General features: G+C 49.4%; 1 protein-coding gene across 3 annotated transcripts; it reads left to right on the top strand.

Annotated features, from left to right (window-relative positions):
* Positions 1-40: 40 nt before the first annotated feature.
* On the top strand, positions 41-22,077 carry CD320 (CD320 molecule). Of its 3 annotated transcripts, XR_001040302.5 has the most exons (6): positions 41-205; positions 3,050-3,175; positions 3,507-3,710; positions 3,997-4,155; positions 4,557-5,159; positions 6,027-22,077. XR_001040302.5 is itself a non-coding variant. In XM_004008564.5 (5 exons), the coding sequence occupies exons 1-5, from the start codon at positions 67-69 to the stop codon at positions 4,454-4,456; spliced, it is 768 nt and encodes a 255-aa protein (XP_004008613.2). In that variant the 5' UTR covers positions 41-66; the 3' UTR covers positions 4,457-4,760. The 3 variants fall into 3 exon arrangements, 2 of the variants coding, with proteins under 2 accessions (XP_004008613.2, XP_060271518.1); XM_004008564.5 differs by lacking the exon at positions 6,027-22,077 and having other exon boundaries at positions 4,317-4,760; XM_060415535.1 differs by lacking the exon at positions 6,027-22,077 and having other exon boundaries at positions 3,997-4,760.
* Positions 22,078-23,793: the final 1,716 nt, after the last annotated feature.

Genomic DNA, 23,793 nt, shown 5'->3' with positions numbered 1-23,793 from the left:
GCGCGAGGATAAGAGACAGGCTGGGAGTGCGCGTGGACCCAGCCGGCGCTGAGCGGGGGTGGTACGATGAACGGTTGGGTGGCTCGGGGTCTATCGCGGCGTGCTGCGGCCCTAGGCCTGGGGCTGCGGGTACTGCTTGGCTTCGGGCTGTGCCTGGAGACCGCCCCGACTCCGATCCAGACCTGGTCCCCGACCCAGGCCCCAGGTGAGTGAACTTGCAGCCCGCGAGCCCTCTACCCCTGCAGTCTAGCTCCGCCTTCGCCCGCCAGCAGCGCCTCACCATTGGCTACGCCGCAAGTCTGTCCAGGACACTCCCCCCGCACATGGTTCTAGGGGAGCCTAGCCCTTGAAAGAGCCTTCCCCAATGGTGGACCCTGCGCCGGGATTGCTGTGCCTGCCTTTAACTGCGCTGCTTCGGCCCTCTCACACCCGGCACCTGCTCTGCTTTGCGGTGCACCATTGTCACCTCCAAGCTGCCCTTCACTCCAGCATAAGCAGGAAAGTTCTTTACAGACTCTGGTTGTCCGACCTCCAACCTTAACGCGGCTGGTTATCTGGCGCCTGTACCCGGAGCCATTTGCCTGAGTTTCCTCGGCGACCATCTCCCGCCCTCTCAACCTCTGCACTTTCCTTCTCTGGACTTACGAGAGAAAGAAAGATCTTCCCTGGCTCCCCAGGCCCTAGGACACGTTTGCCCTGGCCTCAGTGATGGTGGCTCTCTCAGAGGTTCCCAGAGGCAGTGGGGCAGGTTAGAATGGCCTCCCTGTGCACACAGGTGCCCCCGACTTTCAGCTGTAGACTCAGATGCGCACACCCGCGGGTCCTGTCTTATCTGGTTCCCCTTCTTACTCCTGCCTTTTCAAGCTAAGTGTTCCTCCTTCCTTCAAGGATCAACACATTAACCAAGCTCAGGCTCTTTACACCCAAGCAGTCTCTTCCCTTCAGCACCCTGAGGTAGGGACTCCTAGCGTGGCCCCTTTCCCAGGTGGGGAAACTGAGGCTGGGAGGGACAGTCACTGATCTCTCCAAACCACAGCCCTGTAAGGCCCCCTTGGCTCTGCTCTGCTGCCCACTTTATAGGACACACACAGACACTCCCTGATTCCAGGGAGGGAGGTCAGAGGTTGCTATGGAGAGGGGCAAGACTTGGGGAGGGAACTGTCGGCTTTCAGATCCCCATGGCAGGGAAGGAAGTCGGTTCCAGGCCATTCCACAGGGCTCAGGGACGGTGGGGCCCACAGGTATATTTGGGCCTGGAGGCCAGCTTGCAGACCGGCTGGCTTGTGGAGGGTGGGGGCTTGGAGTGGGGCTTTCCTCAACTTGCCCCTGTGAGCAGAGGTGGAAGGGGCAAGAGGACCAGAATCAAATGGAACAGAGCTAGGCTGGGGCCAAGCCAGGTATTTGCTACCCACCCTGCTGCACCCAGGAGGAAGCCATAAAGGCCACTCCCTTCCTCGGTCCCTCAGACTCCAGTCTGCTGGCCCAGCTTCCAGGCCCTTCTGTGTCCCTCCTGCTCAGGGTCCCGGAAGGCTCATAACTCAGCTGGACTCAGCCCAGACCGTTGTGTGAGCTGTGTCCATTTATCATCAGGCAGTACCCTGGGTTTACAGTCAAAAGGTCACGGCCCTGACCATCGCTAAGTGTCCACTTTACGCAGGTACCAGTTCAAGGGCCATTGTTCTAAGACGCTGGGCTTCAGGGGTCTCTGAGAGGGACCTGAGACCCCTCCCAGGAAATAAGCTGGAGACATGAAGTCTGAGGAGGAAATCATGGAAGTGCAGAGGGGAGGGAGGAGAGGGAATACTGGGCCCGGGAATGGCATGGCCGAAAGGTGGAAATGGGCCAGGCCTCTTGCCACAGCAGCATGGTGGCTAGGCCAGAGGGAGCTTGAGGAAGAGGAGGAATGTAGGAAGAAGCAAGTTCCAGGAAGGGTTCAGGGCTGGTCAGGACTTGCCGGCCACATTCAGGATGTAGGCTGTGAGAGGGTCAAGGGACCGAGGGATGGTTTTGAGCAAAGGGGAGGCAAGGGTGGGTGGCTTAACGGTGTGACTCTGAGAGGTCCCTGGTGTCTGAGGGAGATGAGGGTGGGGAGCCTGGGGAAGAGGTGGCACAGTCAGGATGGGGAAAGCGGTCAGAAGTTTCTGGGAGGAATTCAGTGGGTGGGTCAACAAGTCACGGTGACCAAGCAGGTCCTTTACGCAAGGCCTCACTTTCCCCTTTGCTAAGTTGCTATTGTTCAGTCACTCGTCTTGTCTAACTCTTTGCAGCCCCATGGACTGCAGCACCCCAGGCTTCCCTATCCTTCATCATCTCCTGGAGTTTGCTCAAACTCGTGTCCATTGAGTCGATGATGCCATCCAACCATCTCATCCTCTGTCATCTCCTTCTCCTCCTGCCCTCAATTGTTCCCAGTATCAGGGTCTTTTCCAGTGAGTTGGCTCTTCACATCAGGTGGCCAAAGTATTGAAGCTTCAGCTTCAGCATCAGTCCTTCCAATGAATATCCAGGGTTGGGATAATCAGATAATCCTTTAGGATTGACTGGTTTGATCTCCTTGCTGTCCAGGGGACTCTCAAGAGTCTTCTCCTTTGCTAAGGATAGCTGGGTGGGACATAACAGGCCCTGTTGACCCTTACGGTGGGCCTGAGCCAGGCCAGGTTCAGAGATGGCTTGGCCCCTCCCCTAGTCTGTTTAACCACAAGCTTGGAGAGACCCTTGGGGAGACCATCTGGCCATTTGGAGCCTGATAAAGACCCCAGGATCAGTGAGACCTGGGTTTGAACCCTGACTCTGCCACTAGCTTGTAGCCATGGGCCTTTCCTCTCCTGTGTGTCTCCTGTAGAATGGGCATGGCTATAGAATCTGACCAGTAGGACTCTTGGTGAGGCTGTGAACTGCTGGGCTCCAGGCCCCCCCCACAGTGCATCCTTAGGAAAAGTGGTAACCACCAGTGTAGTTCCTGGGACCTGGCTTTCTCCTGGTGGTCGTAGCTTGTGACACTGTCCTCCTAGCTGAGGGTCCAGACCTCCCACTTGTGTGTGTCCCTCAGGCCCCAGTGCAGGCTCGTGCCCGCCCACCGACTTCCAGTGCCAGAGCGATGGCCGCTGTGTGCCCCTCATCTGGCGTTGCGATGTTGACCAGGACTGCCTTGATGGCAGTGATGAAGAGGAGTGCGGTGAGTGGCCATGCCCTGGGGGTGGGGCTTTTCAGGGCCATGGGAGGAGGTGCTTGTGGAAGGAGTGTGGGTTTCAGGCAAGGAACTCTGGGGTGGGAGGGGCTCAAGGAGGGCGGCTGGATCTTTGGGTTAAAAGATGGGTTTGCAGGGCAGCAAGTTAGTGGGGTCTTGGTTGGAAGGTGGTGCTAATAGAAGGGCAGAGCCCTTGGGATGGGCAGACGTTATAGGGTCACTCATTCTCTGGAAGGTGGGGCTCGCAGCGGGGTGAGGAGTGGGGTGTACCTGTGCTCTCTTGGGTTGGTGTTTGGCCTGACTCACCCTGTACCCCCAGGTACTGAGGTACCCAATGTCAGCCCCTCCCCTTGTGACATCATGGATGACTGCCCTGACCGCAACAAGAGTCTCCTCAACTGCGGGCCCCAGCCCTGCCCGAAAGGCGAGCTGTGCTGCCTGCTGGACGGTCTGTGTATCCCAACCACATGGCTCTGCGATGGGCACCGGGACTGTTCTGACTACAGCGACGAGCTTGGCTGCGGTGTGTGCCTATGGGGGCAGGGAGGCTTGGTCAGTAGAGCAGGATGCCTGACACCTTCCAGTGTGTGACGAGGCTGGGAGTGTGCACGTGTGTGTCTGCCTGAGCCCACATACCCATGGGAATGCAGGAGGGCACTCAGGTAGCAAGTGCTCACCAGCCTTGCTCACTCAGTCTGGGGCTAGAGGGTGAGTCCCAAGTTCGCTCACCCCAGGGCACTGGGACACCCATTCATCCTTCCAGCCCCAGGGCTCCCTCCCCTGCTGCTGAATGCCCGGACTTGTTGCAGGAAACAAGACCCACCAGGCAGGGAGGACCATGTCCACGGGGACTCCTGCGACCCTGGAGAATGTCACTTATCTCAGGAATGCCACAGTCAACACCATCGAGGACTGGGACTCCATTCAGTCTGGAAACCGAAGTGCTTATGGGATTATTGCAGCTGTAGGTAATATGAACAGCTCCTGCCCCCAAGCCCATGCCCAGACCTGGAAGCTGCCCTGGAGAATGGACAAGCTACATGCTCCCCTTTCCGGTGTGTTGGGAGCTTGGTGGATGTGGGGGCCTCCCGCCACCCCCTCACCCGCTCCCCTCTCTCTTTCCCCACAGCGGTGCTCAGTGCCAGTCTGGCTGCTGGCATCCTGTTTGCATTGTCCCGGCTCTGTGCCCAGGGGTGCCTGGACCCGCTGGGGCTGCTGGTGTTCGTGAAGGGGTCACTGCAGCCAGAGAGGAAGACCTCGGTGCTCTGAGCATGCGCTCTCACCCCCATATCACACGTTCCCCAAGTATGGCAGGTAGAGAGGACCCACACGTGGCTGCTCCCAGACCTGGCTTCTTCTGTCCTCACAGCGCCAAGCACCTGTGCTCCTGCATATGTGACCCTGGAGGATGGGGTTGCCCGGGCCCTCCCCTGGATACGAAGAGCCTGGATGGGGAACATGTCACAGCTGGAGCTGAGGGGCTGGCCCCGGATCACTCTTGGGGCGGCCCCCTTACTCAGATACTATTGCTACCTCTGTTTGAGAGCGGTGATTAAAGCTAGTTCACATCCTCTGCCTGCCTTTGGGCCTCTGTCTCCCTCTGCCTGGGTGGCCTGGGGGCTCTGTGGGGGAGTGCCTGCCTGTAGAGGGTGGGAATCAGGGACCCAGCCCTGGGCACCCGCTTGGCCACTCTGCCTCCTGGAATCAGGACAGGGGACGGTGGGGCTGGGAACAGCTTGCACTCCTAGAGAGGAGTAGATCTTGGGCGGTGCCTCTTGGAGTGCTGGCTGGGGGACCTCCGTCTGTTTCAGCTTCCTGTCTTTTTTTTGTTTGTTTGTTTTTTTAAGGTAAACCATCCAAGCAGTTTTTATTTATTAATATTCATAAACACCCACAGTGGCTTCATTAGAGATTTCAATTTTCCTCTTCAGCCTGAATGCAAAGTATTAGGAGAGCCTTCTGCACAACACAGGTAACTTTTTAAAGTTGCAAATGATGTTCAAGAAAATTTTACTGTGCTAATTTTAAACAACATATGACTGTATGTTTAAAGTCAGAAAGGTTTCAAATTTTTCCAGTTCAGTACAAATTTACTGAAAACTTACTACATTGCTAGAACCATACTAGAAAAGACTTACTACAAGAATAAACATGAGCCCTTAGGAGTTTATTTTCCAGTAACACAGCATACTATTTTAAATACAGTAAAATAGCTTTAATATATGAAGCATCTTTATAGATATTTGATTTATAAAGAGAAAATGGGCATAATAATGAAAAGTATATTTACCTAACTCTGCTGCTGCTAAGTTGCTGCTAAGTCGCTTCAGTCGTGTCTGACTCTGTGCGACCCCAGAGATGGCAGCCCACCAGGCTCCCCCGTCCCTGGGATTCTCCAGGCAAGAACACTGGAGTGGGTTGCCATTTCCTTCTCCATCAGCTTCCTGTCTTTGAGACAGAAGCTGGATGGCTCCCGGTTGGTCTCCACCTTGTTTCAAAATGTAGGTTTTATTATTATTTAGGCATTGAGGCCTGAAAAGACTGATACTGAAGCTAAAGCTTCAATCTTTCGGCCACCTGATGCAAAGAGCTGACTCATTGGAAAAGACTGATGCTGGGAAAGATTGAGGGCAAAAGGAGAAGGGGGCAGAGAGGATGAGATGGCTGGATAACATCACTGACTCAGTGGACATGAATCTGAGCAAGCTCTGGGAGATAGTGGAGGACAGGGAAGCCTCGTGTGCTGCAGTCCATGGGGTTGCAAAGAGTTGGACATGACTGTGCAACTGAGCTGCAGCAGCAGCTGGGGTGTCGGCACTGACTGTTATAAATGTCTCAGCCTGTCAACAGCGAGAACAGCACCTAGGGCACCCACTGGGTCCCTATTACAGCAAGACCCCGACAGATGCTCCCCAACCAGAGCCAGTGGGGTGGCTGGACCAGTGCAGGATGTACTTCAGCAAAAACCGTTTGGTTGCACTGTGTGTGATGCAGAACTTCCCCGACAAGGAATCGAACGCATGACCCCTGGACTGGAAGTGCAGAATCTTAACTACTGGCCCGCTGGGGAAGTCCTGGCCATCAAGGAACTTTGAGGGACAAGATTTGTCCTGAAGGTCCTGGAGAGTACACGGCAGCCCCCCACTGAGAGAGATCAAGGTGGGGAGGACTTCCCTGGTGGTCCAGAATCTGCCTGCCAGTATGGGGGACATGGGTTCAGTCCAGACTCTGGGAAGATTCCACATGCTTTGGCACAACTAAGCCCGTGCGCTACAGCTACCAAGCCCGTGTCCCAGAGCCTGTGCTCTGCAAGAAGATAAGCCCCCACAATGAGAAGCCCTCGCATAGCAACTAGAGAGTGGCTCCCACTTGCTGCAGCTAGAGAAAGCTGGTGCACAGCCGTGAAGACCCAACGTAGCCAAGTTAAATAAAATTAATGGAAGGACTGACGCTGAAGCTGGAACTCTGATCCTTTGGCTACCTGATGTGAAGAGCTGACTAACTGGAAAAGACCCTAATGCTAGGAAAGATTGGGGGCAGGAGGAGAAGCGGATGACAGAGGGCAAGATGGTTGGATGGCATCACCGACTCAGTGGACACAAGTTTGAGCAAACTCTGGGGGATGATGAAGGACAGGGAAGCTTGATGTGCTGCAGTCCATGGGATTGCAAAGAGATGGACATGACTGAGGAACTGAACAACAACAACAAATAAAAAAAAATTTTTTTTTTTAAAGATCCTTGGGGGAGAGAGAGGGAAAGCAGGCCTAGGGCTCTGCCTATATTAGGGCCTGAGGATCAGAAGCCTCAAGTTCACTCGATTAAAGCACAAGAGCTGGAACTAGGGTCCCAGAAGGAAATCAGGTGGTAACTGATCACCTAAGTTATCAGTTATCCAGGTCCCCCAGGGTTTCTAAAAGGGGCACCTTCATGGGTGCGTCACGTAATAACCAGGTAGGTTGTATTGCTAGTAGCTGTGTTGTGCAGCTGGTGATGTGTTTGTTCACAACGTTCACGATGGACATCAGCAATCAAAAGCTTAATGTCAGGGACTTCCAGTGGTTAAGGCTCTAGGCTTCCAATGCAGGGGCATGGGTTCAATCCCTGATCGGGGAACTTAGACCCTGCATGCTGAGTGGCGTGGCCAAAAAAGGAGAAGAGTTTACCGTCAGGCAGTCACACTGCACTGGCCCTAGGGATGAGCAGGGCAGGGGGATGGTGGCTCTGGGTTGGTTGGTCTGCACACGAGAGGCACAAGTCACTAGTGACTTGTTAGTTATCTCCAGTAACTCACTCACTCCTTGAGGGACAGTCCATTCCTGGGCAGTGAGGCCCCAGCTGCCAGGGTGTTGAGACTATAGAAAGGGGAAATTCACTGGCAGTCCAGTGGTTACAACTCTGAGCTTTCATTGCCTGGGCTGCGGGTTCAAAACCAAGTCAGGGAACTAATCCCTCAGGCTGTGTGGTGGAGCAAAAAAAACAAATAATACATGAAGTGTGGTTAATATACTAGCTGCGGGGTGATGAGGACAGACTTCTCCTGTCTTATTTTTTTCATGTCCTAATGGGGTGGCCAGGGCCCTGGTAGCCTGGGGAGGCACCCACCCAGGTACCCACACAGTGTCTTGGGGCTCAGACATCCAGCAGGCAGAGAGCTGGGCCCTGATGACAAGATGCTGGGAGAGGACAGAGTTTCCTGCGGGTCTGAAAGTTCAGCTTTGGGACCCTGCTCCCATAGGAGATGGGTTGTTTTTGTTTTGTTTTGTCTGTGCAGCCAGGGTTGAGGGATCTTAGTTCCCTGACCAGGGATTGAACCTGCGCCCTTGGCAGTGAAAGTGTAGAGTCTTAACCACTAGACCACTGGGCAGTTGCCCATGGGGTTTGAAGTCTAGGCCTCAGGCAGCGTGTTAGGGGCTTGAGTTCTCTGTCAGGCAGCTGTGGGGGCTTGGTAGGTGGGCTGCAGCCAGGATAGGGGACCTTGACTAACAGTGGAGCAGAGGGTGCCCAGCCTCCTGGGGTACAAGGCCTTCCCTTGGTGCCCGCTGGGCACCCCCAGCCCCCAAGCTGGCCCAAGTTTCATGCTGCAGAGCTGGCACACTGATGGGCTTCTGGTTGTCAGGAAGGAGTTATGCCAGATAGTAGAATTTTCTTTTTTTTTTTTAAGATTTTTTTTTCCACCTTCATTTTTGTTCAGGCGTGGCCAGCCAGAGTGGGCCATGGAGGCAGGTCAGGGGGTGCGAGGCTGGTGTCAGACGCCACCTGAGCTGATGAGGTCTAAGGTCTGGATCTTCCTCGGGTGTCAGCTGGGTTTTCAGTGATCAGCGGCACAAACCACTCTGTACCCACTGGCCAAAAACTCCCAGTGGTATATTGTCTCACCTGGCTGGTGTCTCTTTATCTTCCCATGAATGGTGGCTGCTGGCATCTCGGGGCTGGACTGGCTGGATGTCACTGTGTCACTGGACGGCACCAGGGTCATGTCTGGTGCACAGGTGGGTGGGGGTGCCTGGGACAGCTGGCCCTCTCCCTCTGTGTGGCTTCTCCAGTCGGCCCTTCTATGTGGTCACCCGAGGGGGATGACTGAAGTCCTTTTCTGACAACTCGGGGTTCCCCCAAACTAGAGAGCCAAAGCCCCCAGACCTTCTAACACTCAGACGTAGGACTGGGCCACCAGTTCCTCCGTGTTCTGCTGATTCAGTGGAGTTTCAGGTCAGCCCAGATGTGTGTCAGGGGCAGAGGTGGTGACCCCACAAGGGCATGAACACCAGGTAGGCCTGGTTCCTCAGGGCCACCAAGGGGACAGAGGGTCGGGAACGGGCAGGCCATGGTGGGTGACTCCTGGCCACCGGAGCCTGCTGAGTGACTGGGCAAGTGGCTTTGCTGTCCAAGGGCCAGCTTTGTCACTGGCACACTGGGGCAGCCACGGTTACAAACACCTGTCTCGCTCGAGCAGGCCGGGATTTCAGCAGCCTTTGTTCTCTTGAGCAGGGTCACTGTGTGCTGCGTGTACTGCCAGTTACCCATCCTGTCCTGTGGGCAACAAGCCCAGCGAGTCACTTTCAGGATACTCTGGGGGGGTGTCCAGGCTGAAAAGGGAGGAGGGATGTTGAGGGGGGGAACGTTGTCAGTGGGCCTGGGTCCTGGCGCTTGGGGAATTCTGATGGGCCTGAGAAGTGAAGGGATGGAGTGGGTGGGGGCTGCAGTGCTGAAGATAGGGGGGTCCAGGGTGTGTGTGTGTGTGTCTGTATACATCTATCCAGCTCTCACCATTTCTCTCTCTTTTTCGTTGAGGGAAACTCACATAGTGTTAAATTAACCATTAGCTATTTTAAAATCTGGGCTTCTCTGGTGGCTCAGCGATAAAAGAATCTGTCTGTCAATTCAGGAGACCCAGGTTCGAACCCTGGGTCGGGACGGTCCCCTGGAGAAGGAAATGGCAACCCACTCCGCTGTTATTGCCTGGAAAATTCCATAGACAGAGGAACCTGGTGGGCTACAGTCCATAGGGTCACAGAGAGTCAGACATAACTTAGTGACTAAGTCTACCATGCATTTACTACACTTGCAGTGTTGTGTGACCCTCAACTCTAGCTGCAAAACATTTTTATCTCCCAAAAGGGAAACTCCCTCCCCGTTTGGGGTCATTCCTTCCCCCATCCCCTAAGCCTAGGCACTCTAGAGCCCCTGCTCCAGAATTAAGAGCCTTTTTGCTGCAACTAAGACTGATGCAATTAAAAAAAAAAAAAAAAAGATCTTTGTTGGGGACTTCCCTGGTGGTCCACTGGTGAGGACTCCATGCTTCCACTGCAGGGGCTGGAGTAGGATCCTTGGTTGGGGAACTAAGATCCCAAAAGCCAAGTCCAGAAAAAAAAGATAGCTGAATGGTATTATACTAGGTGTTAGGCATTGTTCTAGGTGTGCAGGATACAGCAATAAAGGAAAAAGACCCCCTAAAAGTGGGGAGGATATTTCTGCTGAAAGTGGAGGGGGCACACTGTTACGGTGGATGGGCACTCAAGTGGGAGTCTGGAGGCGATCATAGTGGTCCAGGAAGGGCATCATGGCGCTGGTGCAGGGTGGGGCCGTGCAGGTGGTGAGAAGTGGTCGGATTCTCTACGGGAAAGTCATCTCCTGTGGCCGTGAGAAAGAGGAAGCAAGAGCGCCTCCGAGGTACCTGGGGTGAACTGCGGAAGGATGGAGCCCGCCATGCTGGGAAGGAAGAGGGGGGAGGCGGGGAGGAGGGAGGGGGCCACTGGGAGTAGAGCCCTGGACCTGCGGGGCCACCACGTGGAGAGATCGGACTGTGGGTTGCAGAGAGAAGTTCAGTTGTCTCAGTGGGTGTCCCTGGATTGGAGAGGAGGAGGGAGTGTCCCCATAACTAGCGGTTTCTGGGGGTGAGGAAGAATCAGGAAAGGAGGAGTGACCATAGGGATGAGAAGGAAACCCGGAGAGTTCAGGACGGAGTGAATCAAATAAAAAAGCACCATCGGGGCCCAGGCTGCGACGCTTCCTATAAAACAGGGAGAGGGGGAGACCTGGGGAGGTCATTGGTGATGAAGGCAAAAGCAGTTCCACAGGTTGAAGATAAAGTAGGGAGGAGAAAGGGTGTGGGGGGGGACTTTTTCTACAGTTTTTCTTGGGTGGGGCAGAGTGGAGGCTGAGACTAGGGCAGAGGCTGACTAGGGCAGAGGCTGAGACTAGGGCAGAGGCTTTTTTTTTTTTTTTTTTTGCATTAAAGTGGAAGATGCCCAGGAGACCGGCTCTAATTGGGGGAGGGGAGCAAAAACAGAAGACAAGTGATGGTGGGGGTTACCACAAAATTGGAACCCGGGTAAGTTGCTGGTGGCAGTGTAAAGTGCTGTAGCCGCTGGGGAAGAGAGTTGGCGCTTTCTCCAAAGTTAAACAGAATTACCACATCACCAGAAACTCCACTCCTAGGAATGTATCCCAAGTAACTGAAAACAGCTATTCAGGCAAATACGTGTACCTGCTTGTTCCTAGCAGCGTCATTCACATCACTTAAAAGACGGGAACAATCCATGCATCCCGTCATGGATGAATGGGCATATAGAATGTGGTCTGACCAGAACGAATACCATCCGGTCACGACAACAAAGGCAATTCTGACACACGCTACAATGTGACAGAACCTTGAATACAAACACAGAGCAAAAGAAACTAGAGGCCAAAAGTCAGGGTGCATGAGTTCATTTAGCCTGTGACATGTCCAGAATAGATAAATCCACAGAGACTGGATCAGCGGTTGCCAGGGGCTGGTGGAGAGCAGGTAAGGAGAAACAGCTGCTTACTAAATAAGTGGTGGGATTCCCTCGTGGTTCAGTGGGTTAAGAGTCTGCTTCACAAGGCAAAGGACACCAGTTGAATCACTGGTCTGGGAAGATCCCACATGCTACGGAGCAAATAAGCCCGTGTGCCACAACTCCTGAGTCCGGTTGCTGCAACTACTGAAGCCTGTGAGCCCACAGCCTGTGCTTCGCAGCAGCAAGCCACCTCAAGAAGCCCTTGCACCGCAACGAAGAGTAGCCCCTGCTTGAGACAACTAGAGAAAACCCTCGTGCAGCAAAGAAGACCCGCCACAGCCAAAAAATAAATACAACTTGAAAATAAATAAGTGGTGATGAAAAATATTTGAAAAACTTTGTATTTAGATCAGTTTTAGGTTCACAGGAAAATGAGGAAGGTAGCTACAGATACTTCCCCTATATTCCATGCCCCCACACAGGCATGGCCTCCCCCATTATGAGTACCAGAGTGGTACCTTTCTTACAATCCATAAACCTACAGTGACATGTCATTATCACCCCAAATCTGTAGTTTGCCTTCTAGTTCATTCTTGGTTCTGTACACTCTATGGGTTTGGACGAATGTATAACAACATAGGTCCATATAGTCAAAGCTATGGTATTTCCAGTGGTCATGTATGGGTGTAAGAGTTGAACCATAAAGAAGGCTGAGCACCAAAGGATTGACACTTTCGAACTGTGGTGCTGGAAAAGACTCTTGTGAGTCCCTTGGACTGCAAGGAGATGGAAGCAATCACTCCTAAAGGAAATCAACCCTGAATATTCACTGGAAGGTCTGATGCTGAAGCTGAAGCTCCAATACTTTGGCCACCTGATGTGAAGAGCTGACTCGTCGGAAAAGACACTGATACTGGGAAAGACTGAGGGCAGGAGGAGAAGGGGGTGACAGAGGATGAGATGGTTGGATGGCATCACTGACTCAATGGACATGATTTTGAGCAGGCTCTGGGAAATGGTCAAGGACGGGGAAGCCTGGCGTGCTGCAGTCCATGGGTGGCAAAGACACAACTCAGTGACTAAGCAACGACGATGATGATGTGTATCCACCGTTACAGCATACGGAGTACTTTCACTGCCCTAAAAATCCTCTGTGCTCCACCTATTCACCTCTCCCCGCCCTCTGATTCCTGGAAACCACTCATCTCGTTACTGTCTCCATAGCCTTGCCTTTCCTCAAAGTGCCATAGAGATCGAATCAGGCAGCATGTAGCCTTTTCAGATTGCTCCTTTCACTTAGTCATATGCATTTAAGTTTCCTCCATGTCTTTTCATGGCCTCATCGCTCATTTCTTTTCAGCTTGGAGTAACATTTTATTGTTTGGATGTACTACAGTTTATCCACTCACCTGCTGAAAGATGTCTTGGTTGTGTCCAACTCTTGGTAATTATGAATTAGGCTTCTATACACAGCTGTGTGCGGGTTTTTGTGTGCCCAAACTGTGAGCAGTTTTCAGCTGCTCTGGGTAAGTACCAAGGAGTGCTGTTGCTGGATCATATGGTAAGAGTATGTTTAGTCTTGTAAGAAATTGCCAAATTGCTTTCCAGAGGGACTGGACCATTTTGCATTCCAGCAGCAATGAGCCAGAGTTCCTGTTGCTCCAATCCCTCACCAAAAATTGGTGTTTGTTTTCTGGATCTGGGCCATTTCTCATAGGTGCATACTGGTTTCTTGTTGTCTTAACTTGCAATTCCCTGATGATACATGTGGAGCACCTTTTCATGTGCTTGTCTGCACTATGAACATGTTTGGAACTCTATGTTGGTGACAGTTGCGTGGTTTTATGAATACACTAAATGCACTGAAGTTTATCTTATTTTTAACAGTTCTTTGTATTTTTTGGACGTGCTGGGTCTCTGTTGCTGCGTGGCTTTCCTCTAGTTGTGGTGCGCAGGGGCATCTTTGTGGTCCACTGGCCTCTCATTTTGATGGCTCCTCTTGTTGCACAGCACCGGCTCTAGGGCGCGTGGGCTCCAGCAGTTACAGCATGTGGGCTCAAAAGTTGTGGCTCCCAGGCTCTAGGGCACAGGCTCAGTAGTTGTGGTGTGCGGGCTTAGCTGCTCTGAGGCATGTGGGATCTTCCCAGACCAAGGATCGAACCTGTGTCTCCTGCATTGGCAGGTGAATTCTTTACCACGGAGCCACAAAGGAAGCCCCTGACGTTTATTTTAAACGGTTAATTCTACCTTATGTCAGTTTCATCTCAGTAATAAAAAGGTGAAAAATGAATCAGCATACTTGTTTGCTGGCGGGAATAATCTAATGGAGAAGGAGGACTGTTGGGGTGACTCGTTAAACAGTCGGGTGAGAGCTGGTGGAGGTGGCCTGGATTTGTTGGATCAGGGCAAATTGTTTCCTCATAGAAGCAGGAAGGGGAGATGGGCTGGTGCATGGTTCTGGATGCAGGTCGGCAGGTTGGTGGGGCGGGAGGTGGCGGCGATAGAAATTTTTTTTCCTACTGGTTGTTGTTTTCTCGTGATGCTGTCTGTTCTGCCACAATGGTTGGTAAACGGCGCGGCGGGTGGTGGGGAATAATGTTGGTATAAGGAGGAAATGGCGTACATTCTAAGCTTGCTTTTTCAGCCCCTTGACGAACACAGGAAGTCACCAGTAGGTGGCGCTCTCTGCGTGCGATTGAAGTCCATCCAGCCACGGATTTCCTTTTGCCCACGTGCTTATTTTTCGCTTCTACCCCGCCCGCCGTTTATTCATTCGCCTTTGCCTGCATCCTTCCTCACGGTTTTCCATCAAGCGACCTTCACCCTTCGGTTTTTATTTTATCTTTATTAAAAGTTCTTTTTCTTTGTTTTTTTTTTTTGTTTGTTTTGTTTTTCACCTTTGTATTTTTTCATTGTAAATTATACATAACACGAAATTTACCGTTTTAACCAGTTTAAGGGCACAACTCAGTGGCACTGAGTACATTCATCTTCTGCAAGCATCACCACCATCCATCTCCAGAATTCCTTTCATCTTGCAAACTGAAACTCTGTGCTCATTAAACACTAACTCCCCAGCCCCTGGTAACCATTGTTCTAACTTTCTGTCTCTATGAATTTGACTACTCTGGGGACCTACCCTGGAGAAGGAAATGGCAACCCACTCCAGTGTTCTTGCCTGGAGAATCCCAGGGACGGGGGAGCCTGGTGGGCTGCCGTCTGTGGGGTCACACAGGGTCGGACACAACTGAAGCAACTTAGCAGTAGCAGCAGCAGGGGACCTCACATTAATGGAGGCATACAGTGTTTATCCTTTGGTGACTGGTTCTTTCATTCAGCATAATGTCCTCAGGGTTCATCCATGTTGTAGCATATGTCAGAATTTCTGAATCACTTTATTTTATTTATAATTTATTTAATTTTTATTCATATTTATTTATTTTATCTGCCCCCTACAGTGGAAGCACAGAGTCTTAACCACAGTCTTAACCACCAGAGAAGCCCTCTGAATTTTTTAAAAAGAAGAGTTCCTATATTTCTTGATGCCTATTTGAAATGTAACAGTTAAAAATTCAACTTTTAAACTCTACTGGCGATCGATCGTAAGCTCCTTTCTGCTCTTGTTAATAAGCTCCTTTCTGCTCTTGTTAAGGCTCTGTCTTCAGGCTTGCTAGGATGTTGACCTGGCACCGTCCCCACCCTAACCCCACCCCCGCTTCCTGCACCAGTCCTAACCCTCTCAGGTCCCCAGATCCTGGAACACACGAGTGGTGCTGGGGCAAAAATAAGCATCTATGTTAGAAGCAAGTCCATTTGCCGACAGAGATCAATCAGCCTTGGATTTCTGAGGCTGACTCCTCCATGTTCTTCTGGCCAAGTTGTCCTTGGCCATGAAGTGATTTTCCTCCCCACACTGTGAGATTTGAGTAGCAGTATTTAAAAAACGTTTTTATTGAAGTATAGTTGATTTACAATTTTGTGCTAGTTTCAAGGGTACAGCAAAGTGATTCTTTTTGATTTTTTTTTTTTCCAGATTCTTTTGGCTTAGTGGTCAAAAACCTTCCTGCCAGTGCAGGAGCTGCAGGAGATGCTGGTTCAATCCCTGGGTAGGGATTTCCCTGGAGGAGGAAGTGGAAGCCCACCCCAGTATTCTTGCCTGGGGAATCCCATGGACAGAGGAGCCTGGAGGGCTACAGTCCATGGGATTGCAAAGAGTTGGACAAGACTGAGTCACTGAGCATGCGTGCACGCAATTACAAGATATTGAGTATATTTCCCTTTGCTATACAATAGGTCCTTGCTGGTTACCTATTTTATATATGTGTATATGTTAATCCCAAATTCCTAATTTATCCTTTCTCCCTCCTTTTCTTCTTTGGTAACCATAAATTTGTTTTCTGTGTCTGTGAAGTCTATTTCTGTTTTGTAAATAAGTTCATTTGTATTATTTTTTTTTTTAGATTCCACATATAAATGATATTATGTGATATTTGGCTTTATCTTTCTGATTTACTTTGCTTAGTGTGATAATCCCTAGGTCTATCCACATTGCCACAAATGGCATTATTTCACTCTTTTTTAAAATAACTCAGTAATATTCTATTGTATTTATAATTTATATGTATCACATCTTTTTTTTACCAATTTATCTGTCAATGGACATTTAGGTTGCTTCCATATCTGTGGGTAGTATTTTATCTAAGATTTTTGCTTCTATGGACATCATTGAAAACTGGTGTGACTTTTCCTACCTTGCTCCATATTCTTATCTCTCTTCACTGAGGTGAAATTCACAAGAAGAAAATCAACCTTTTGAAAGCAAACAATTCAGGGACTAATTTAGGCCACTGTTAGTGTTGAGCAACCATCACCTCTATCTAGTTCCAAAACATTTCCATCGTTCCAAAAGGAAACCCTGTACTCATTAAACAGATGCCCATTCCTTCTCCTCCCCTCCCCCTAGTAACCACCGATTTGCTTTCTGTCTCTGTAGATTTACCTATTCTGGATGTCTCATATTAACAGAATTATACAATATGTAACCTTTTAAGTCTGGCTTCTTTCACTTGGCATACTGGGTTTTCGAGGTTTGGCCATGCTGTAGCCCTATTTGGTTATGGTTTGTAGTCTTTATCACCCTCTTAAAAGAAGTTGGGTATTCTACCCTACCTCTACTTTAAAATATTTTTTAATTTGTTTAGGCTGGGCTGGGTCTTTGTTGCCGCACAAGCCTCCCCTAGCTGTGTCGAGCGAGGGGTACTGTCTAGTTGCGGTTGAGCGAGGGGTACTGTCTAGTTGCGGTTGAGCGAGGCGTAGTCTCTAGTTGAGGTTCACGGCTCCTGTTTGCAGTGTCTTCTCTTGTTGCGGAGCATGGACTCTGGAGCACTGGCTCAGTGGTTGTGGTGCCTGGGCTGTGTTGCTCCATGGCATGGGGGAACTTCCTGGACAGGGATCGAACCCATCTCCCCTGAATTGCCAGGTAGATTCTTATCCACTGGACCACCAGGGAAGTCCTGCACCCTACTTTTTTCTTTTTTTAAAAAATCTTGGTATCAATTTGAATAAGATGGGAATTATGTGCTACTTGTAATGGCGATAAAACTCGACTGTAAAATCCTCTAGGTTTTGTGCTTTAAGGAGAGGTAAGTTTCTGTTTTCTACCATTATTCCAAGTTCATTGACATTTATGGGTCTAGTCAAGTGTTCTGATTCTTCATGATGCAACTTTTGCATTTTGTATCTCCCCATAAATAAATTCATTTCATCTTGATTTTTAAATTTATCAGTGCATAGTTTGTATAGTTTTTAAAAATTGCCTTCCTCCATTTTCCTGTCCCATTTCCTCCCCTGCCTCTGGTACCTACCAATCCGTTCTTTGAATCTATGAGCTTGTTTTTTTTTCTTTTTAAGATTCCGCATGTAGGTGAGATCATACAATATTTGTCTTTCTCTCTCTGACTTATTTCATTTAGCATGTCTTTAAGATCCATCCATGTGGTTGCAAATGGCAGGATTTCCTTTTTGTGCCTGAATAACATTCCACTGTATATACATCACATCTTCTTTATCTGTTCATCTGTCAGTGGACACTTAAGATTGTTTCCGTATCTTGGCTATTGTAAATACTGTTGCTGTGAAAATGGGGGGCGGTGCGTTTATCTTTTTAAGACAGTGATTTTGTTTCCTTCAGATAAAAACCCATAAGTGGAGTTGCCAGATCAGATGGTAATTGTATTTTGGTCACCTGATAAGAACAGCCGATTCATCAGAAAAGTCCCTGATGCTGGAAAAGATTGAGGGAAGAAGAAGAGGGTGTCAGAGGATGAGACGGCTGGACGTGCATTGCATCACCAGTGCAACGGACATGAACTTGGGCAAACTTCGGGAGATGGTGATGGACAGGGAGGCCTGGGGTGCTGCGGTCCATGGGGTCACAAAGAGTCAGACACAACTGTGACTGAACGACAACAAATGGTACTGTGTTTTTAATTTGGGGGAGGTCTCTGCATGTTTTCCATTGTGGCTGCATCGATTACTTTCCCCCGCCAGCGCACTCTGGTTCCCTTTTTCTTTACTTCCTCACCAGCATTTGTTATCTCTTGTCTTTTTGATACATAATAATTCTTAGTCTTCCCAGATGTATTTTAAAAACTCTCCCCATTTCCTTCTTGTTCACTCTCTTCGGGGGGTTATCTTATTAATGTTCCCAAAGAGTCAGAATTTGTATTCTTGCCATATTTTGTTCCTTTGCCCTCTGTTTTGTTGATTTCTTTAATCTGTGTTAGTTCCTTATTTTCTTGTGTCATTGGGTTTTCTCTGTTGTGCCCTTCCTAATCTCGTGCCAGGTCACCTCTCTGGCTGAGTGCAGCCTCCCTTCCTGGCAAGGTGTTTGTTGTCCAGTTAGGAGGTCTTGGTCAAGCTGATGGGCTCTCAGTCCTGAATTGTGAATCTAGGGTCTTCCCAGGTGATGCCAGGCTTTGCAGGGCCAAGTGCAGGGGAGGGAGGCTGGGGGCTTGAAGGCATATGCAGTGGATGTCGCATCCCCCCGAGTTGAAGAGGAGGTGGGGGCAATCCGAGAAGTCTTCCTGGAGGAGTAACTCAGTTGGGAGGCTGAGTGGATGTGGGTCTTGAATGGTGAACTTTCAGCACCTTGGAGAAGACTTGTGGGCCCTCCATATAGGCCCCCTATAAAGATGCACACAAACATTCTCTGTAGAATAAAACATCCTCTGTGGGGAAAGCACACAACACACACGTGATAATATGCACAAGCCCACAGGGCCCACGGGAATACACACGGAGGAACGAACATGAGCAGCTGCAGGGTGCAAGCAGCAGTGACCGAAAACCACCAGGATTCCTAACTCATCCTGAGGGACTAGTGGGCCAGGGGCACAGGGCACCAGACGGACAGGACACCTTCAGGTCAGGCAAGACCCAGGAGTGCTGTATCATATCAGAGGTCGGTGAACAGAGAAAAGACCCGATGCCCTAATCTGTTTCTCTCTGGGAGGGAGGCTGGAATTCTACCATCCCCTTTCAGGAAGCAGAGGTGCCCACTGCCTGGGTTGAGGTGGGTCAGGCTGAAGGAACTGGTGGTGTCTGCATGTCCGAGAGAAAGGGGAAGGCCACAGGCACAGGAAGGAGTGCTGGCTGGGGGCAGGGGCAGCGCTAGAAGCAGGATTCCTTGCTAGGGGACAGGGGGTGTCTGGGTCTGTGAGAAGCCCTGCATCCCTGTCCGCCAGCTGGCCCTGGGGGAGTCCAGGCTGGTCCTTCCCCTTTGTTCCTGCAGCTGCAACTCTGCTCCCATTCCTCAGTTTCCCCTTGGATGTCCCTGAATTCCTCTTACTGGTCTAAGGGCTTTGAGGTTTCATTGGAGGCTCTCAGAGACCTCAGGTCCACCCAGCAGGCTTCACACAGCCTTGCCTTCCACTGATGAGCTACAGCCTCTCCTGGGACACAGGAGGCCTGATCGAGTCCTGTGTTTGGGACATCAAGTATTCACTTAGGACATGATAAGAGTGTCCAAAGTGTCCAAAGACAGCGGACTTCTGCTGATCAGGACGCAAAGTTACTCAAGACATAGAGCCTGAGGAATTCTTCCAGATTAGATGAAACTGAAAAAGATAATTGATGAGACAAAGGATAACTAAGTGCATCATGTGACCCTGGGTTGCCTCCTATCCAGCATTTGAGGGGGACACCTGGAAAACTCTGATGGTCTGTAGTTTGGATAATACTGTTGTATCAGTTGGACTTCCCTGGTGGCTCAGCAGTAAAGAATCCTCCTGCCAATGCAGAAGGCGCAGGAGAGGCGGGTTTGGTCCCTGGGCAGGGAAGATCCCCTGGAGCAGGAAATGGCAATCGGCTCCAAGAGGAAAGTCAACTGAAGTCCTTTGCTCATCTAGAAAATGTTTTGTTGTTGTTGACTTGTAAGTGTTTTTTATGTATGCTATCTACTAGACTCTGTGGCAAGAATATACAGAAGAACTGTACAAAAAAGATCTTCATGACCCAGATAATCACAATGGTGATCACTCACCTAGAGCCAGACACCCTGGAATGTGAAGTCAAGTGGGCCTTTGGAAGCATCACTATGAACAAAGCTAGTGGAGGTGATGGAATTCCAGTTGAGCTATTTCAAATCCTGAAAGATGATGCTGTGAAAGTGTTGCACTCAATATTCCAACAAATTTGGAAAACTCAGCAGTGGGCACAGGACTGGAAAAGGTCAGTTTTCATTCCAATCCCAAAGAAAGGCAATGCCAAAGAATGCTCAAGCTACCACACAATTGCATTCATCTCACATGCTAGTAAAGTGATAATTAAAATTCTCCAAGCCAGGCTTCAGCAATACATGAACCGTGAACTTCCAGATGTTCAAGCTGGTTTCAGAAAAGGCAGAGGAACCAGAGATCAAATTGCCAACATCCGCTGGATCATCAAAAAAGCAAGAGAGTTCCAGAAAAACATATATTTCTGCTTTATTGACTATGCCAAAGCCTTTGACTGTATGGATCACAACAAACTGTGGAAAATTCTTAAAGGGATGGGAATACCAGACCACCTGACCTGCCTCTTGAGAAATCTGTATGCAGGTCAGGAAGCAACAGTTAGAACTGGACGTGGAACAATAGACTGGTTCCAAATTGGGAAAGGAGTACGTCAAGGCTGTATATTGTCACCCTGCTTATTTCAACTTCTATGCAGAGTACATCATGAGAAACGCTGGGCTGGAAGAAGCACAAACTGGACTCACGATTGCCGGGAGAAATATCAATAACCTCAGATATGAAGATGACACCACCCTTATAGCAGAAAGTGAAGAGGAACTAAAAAGCCTCTTGATGAAAGTGAAAGAGGAGAGTAAAAATGTTGGCTTAAAGCTCAACATTCAGAAAAGTAAGATCATGGCATCTGGTCCCATCACTTCATGGGAAATAGATGGGGAAACAGAGGAAACAGTGGCTGACTTTATTTTTCTGGGCTCCAAAATCACTGCAGATGGTGATTGCAGCCATGAAATTAAAAGACACTTACTCCTTGGAAGGAAAGTTATGACCAACCTAGACAGCACATTAAAAAGCAGAGACATTACTTTGCCAACAAAGGTCCGTCTAGTCAAAGCTATGGTTTTTCCAGTGGTCATGTATGGATGTGAGAGTTGGACTATAAAGAAAGCTGCTGCTGCTGCTGAGTCACTTCAGTCATGTCTGACTCTGTGCAACCCCATAGATGGCAGCCCACCAGGCTCTTCTCCGTCCCTGGGATTCTCCAGGCAAAAACACTGGAGTGGGTTGCCATTTCCTTCTCCAATGCATGAAAGTGAAAAGTGAAAGTGAAGTTGCTCAGTCATGTATAACTCTTAACAAGCCCATGGACTGCAGCCTACCAGGCTCCTCCGTCCATGGGATTTTCCAGGCAAGAGTATTGGAGTGGGGTGCCATTGCCTTCTCCGAAAGAAAGCTGAGCATCGAATAATTGATGCTTTTAACTGTGGTGTTGGAGAAGACTCTTGAGAGTCCCTTGGACTGTAAGGAGATCCAACCAGTCCATTCTAAAGGAGATCAGTCTTGGGTGTTCATTGGAAGGACTGATGTTGAAGCTGAAACTCCAATACTTTGGCCACCTAATGCAAAGAGCTGACTCATTGGAAAAGACCCTGATTCTGGCAAAGATTGAAGGCAGGAGAAGGGGACGACAGAGGATGAGACGGTTGGATGGCATTACTGACTCAATGGACATGCATTTGTGTGGACTCTAGGAGTTGGTGATGGACAGGGAGGCCTGGCATGCTGTGGTTCATGGGGTCACAAAGAGTCAGACACAACTGAGTGACTGAACTGAACTGAACTGAGACTCTTTTCAGATATAAGATTTGTGAATATTTTCTCCCATCTTGCTGGTTGTCTTTTTGCATGCTCTGTTTAAGTTGTATTTATTAATAATAGAATAGGTGTCTGTACACCCCACAACTTCAAAAGCTACAACAGTGCTAGTAATTTAAATCTACCTGAATCCCATCCCCCTGCCTCCCAAGATCAAAAGTAACATGAATTTTCTGAATTTTTTGTTTATCTTCTGTATATTACAGAAATAATTCTACTAATAGATGTTCATGCCTAAACCATACATCATTTTGTTTGAGTTGTTTCTGAACTTTATAGATCCTGATTGGTTGCACCAATTTATTACCCCCATGTGAGGTTATTTAAAAGTTTTTTAATTTTAAAAAATTAATTAATTTTTATTTTTGGCTGCACTGGGTCTTTGCTGCTACACGTGGACTTTCTCTAGTTGTATTGAGCAGGGGCTACTCTTCACTGAGGGGCCTGGGCTTCTCATTGCCATGGCTCTAGGCGCTCCAGCTCAGGAACTGTGGTGTGTGGGCTTAATTGCCCTGCAGCGTATGTGATCTTTCCTGGACCAGGGATCAAACCCATGCCCCTGGCATTGGCAGGAAGATTCTTAACCACTAGACCACCAGAGAAAGCCCTCTATGTGAGGTTATTGATTCCCATCTTCTCCTACACTTGCTTTGGCCAATTTATTTTTGACAACTGAATGGGTCTGAAATTGTATCTCGGTGTCTTGCTTTGTGCTCCCTTGATTGATACTGGGATTTGAGCATGTCTTTATATGCTTATTGGTTGTAAGGAACAAAACCCACTCCAGTATTCTTGCCTGGGAAATCCCATGGACAGAGGAGCCTCTCAGGCTACAGTCCATGGAGTCGCAAAGAGCTGGGCACAACTTAACAACTAAACAACAGCAACATCTCTTCTCTAAATGCCCATTGTGGTTTTTGCTTCTGTTTTGTTTTTAGGTCAGTTGTCCTTTTCTGACTGAGCTGTAGCTGTACTAGGAAAAACTGGATGTATCTATAGGGATAAAGAAGTAAGGCATCTACCCTTCTGTTTATTGCCGAAACCCCCAGGGGTGTGTGTGTGTGTGTGTGTGTGTGGTGTGTGCCTGCGCATGTGTGCGGGGGTGGGGCGGGGCGTGGTCCAGGTCTATCCTTTTTCCCTGCAAATCTCATCCACAGAGGGTGCTGTCACTGTGTTCTTGCTGGGACAGCAAGGAGAACCGGCATTCATCGTCGGTTTAATTTGCGCTTTACTCAGATCAAGGGAGCCTGAGCATCTTTTTGTCTGTCACAGCTCTCCCGTGTGGACCACTTCGCATCTTTTCATCCCTCTCTCCCCTCAGGATCTGATTCTTTCTCGTCACATTTCCTACTTCACATTTCTGTGTGACAACCCTTCACAGCTCGTTATTCTGTTCCTGCTCATTATTCTGCATCCACCAAGCTCCTAGTCTGCTCTCCCTCCTCTTCCCTGTTGTCTCCAACGCCTCCTTTTCTTCTCCCTCCCACACCGTTCCTTCTCTTTCCCTGTTTGTTCCTTCCCATGCCATTTCAGCTGTTCTGTTTTCCCTTCTCATCTTTTCAGTCCCTCTTTCTGGCATCTTGAACACCTGCTGCTTCTGCTGCTAAGTCGCTTCAGTCGTGTCCAACTCTGTGCAACCCCATATACGGCAGCTCACCAGGCTCCCCCGTCCCCGGGATTCTCCAGGCAAGAACACTGGAATGGGTTGCCATTTCCTTCTCCAATGCATGAAGGTGAAAAGAGAAAGTGAAGTCACTCAGTCGTGTCTGACTCTTAGCGACCCCATGGACTGCAGCCTACCAGGCTCCTCCATCCATGGGATTTTCCAGGCAAGAGTACTTTTTTTTTTTTTTACTTTATTGATGTATAGTTGATTTACAAAGTTGTGTTAATTTCTGTTGTATAGTAAGGTAATTCAGATATGTATATTCTTCTCCATATTCTTTTCCATCATGGTT

This window comes from Ovis aries, chromosome 5 (genome assembly GCF_016772045.2).
Source record: "Ovis aries strain OAR_USU_Benz2616 breed Rambouillet chromosome 5, ARS-UI_Ramb_v3.0, whole genome shotgun sequence".
NCBI lineage: Eukaryota > Metazoa > Chordata > Mammalia > Artiodactyla > Bovidae > Ovis > Ovis aries.
This window is presented reverse-complemented; position numbering and strand designations above follow the sequence as displayed.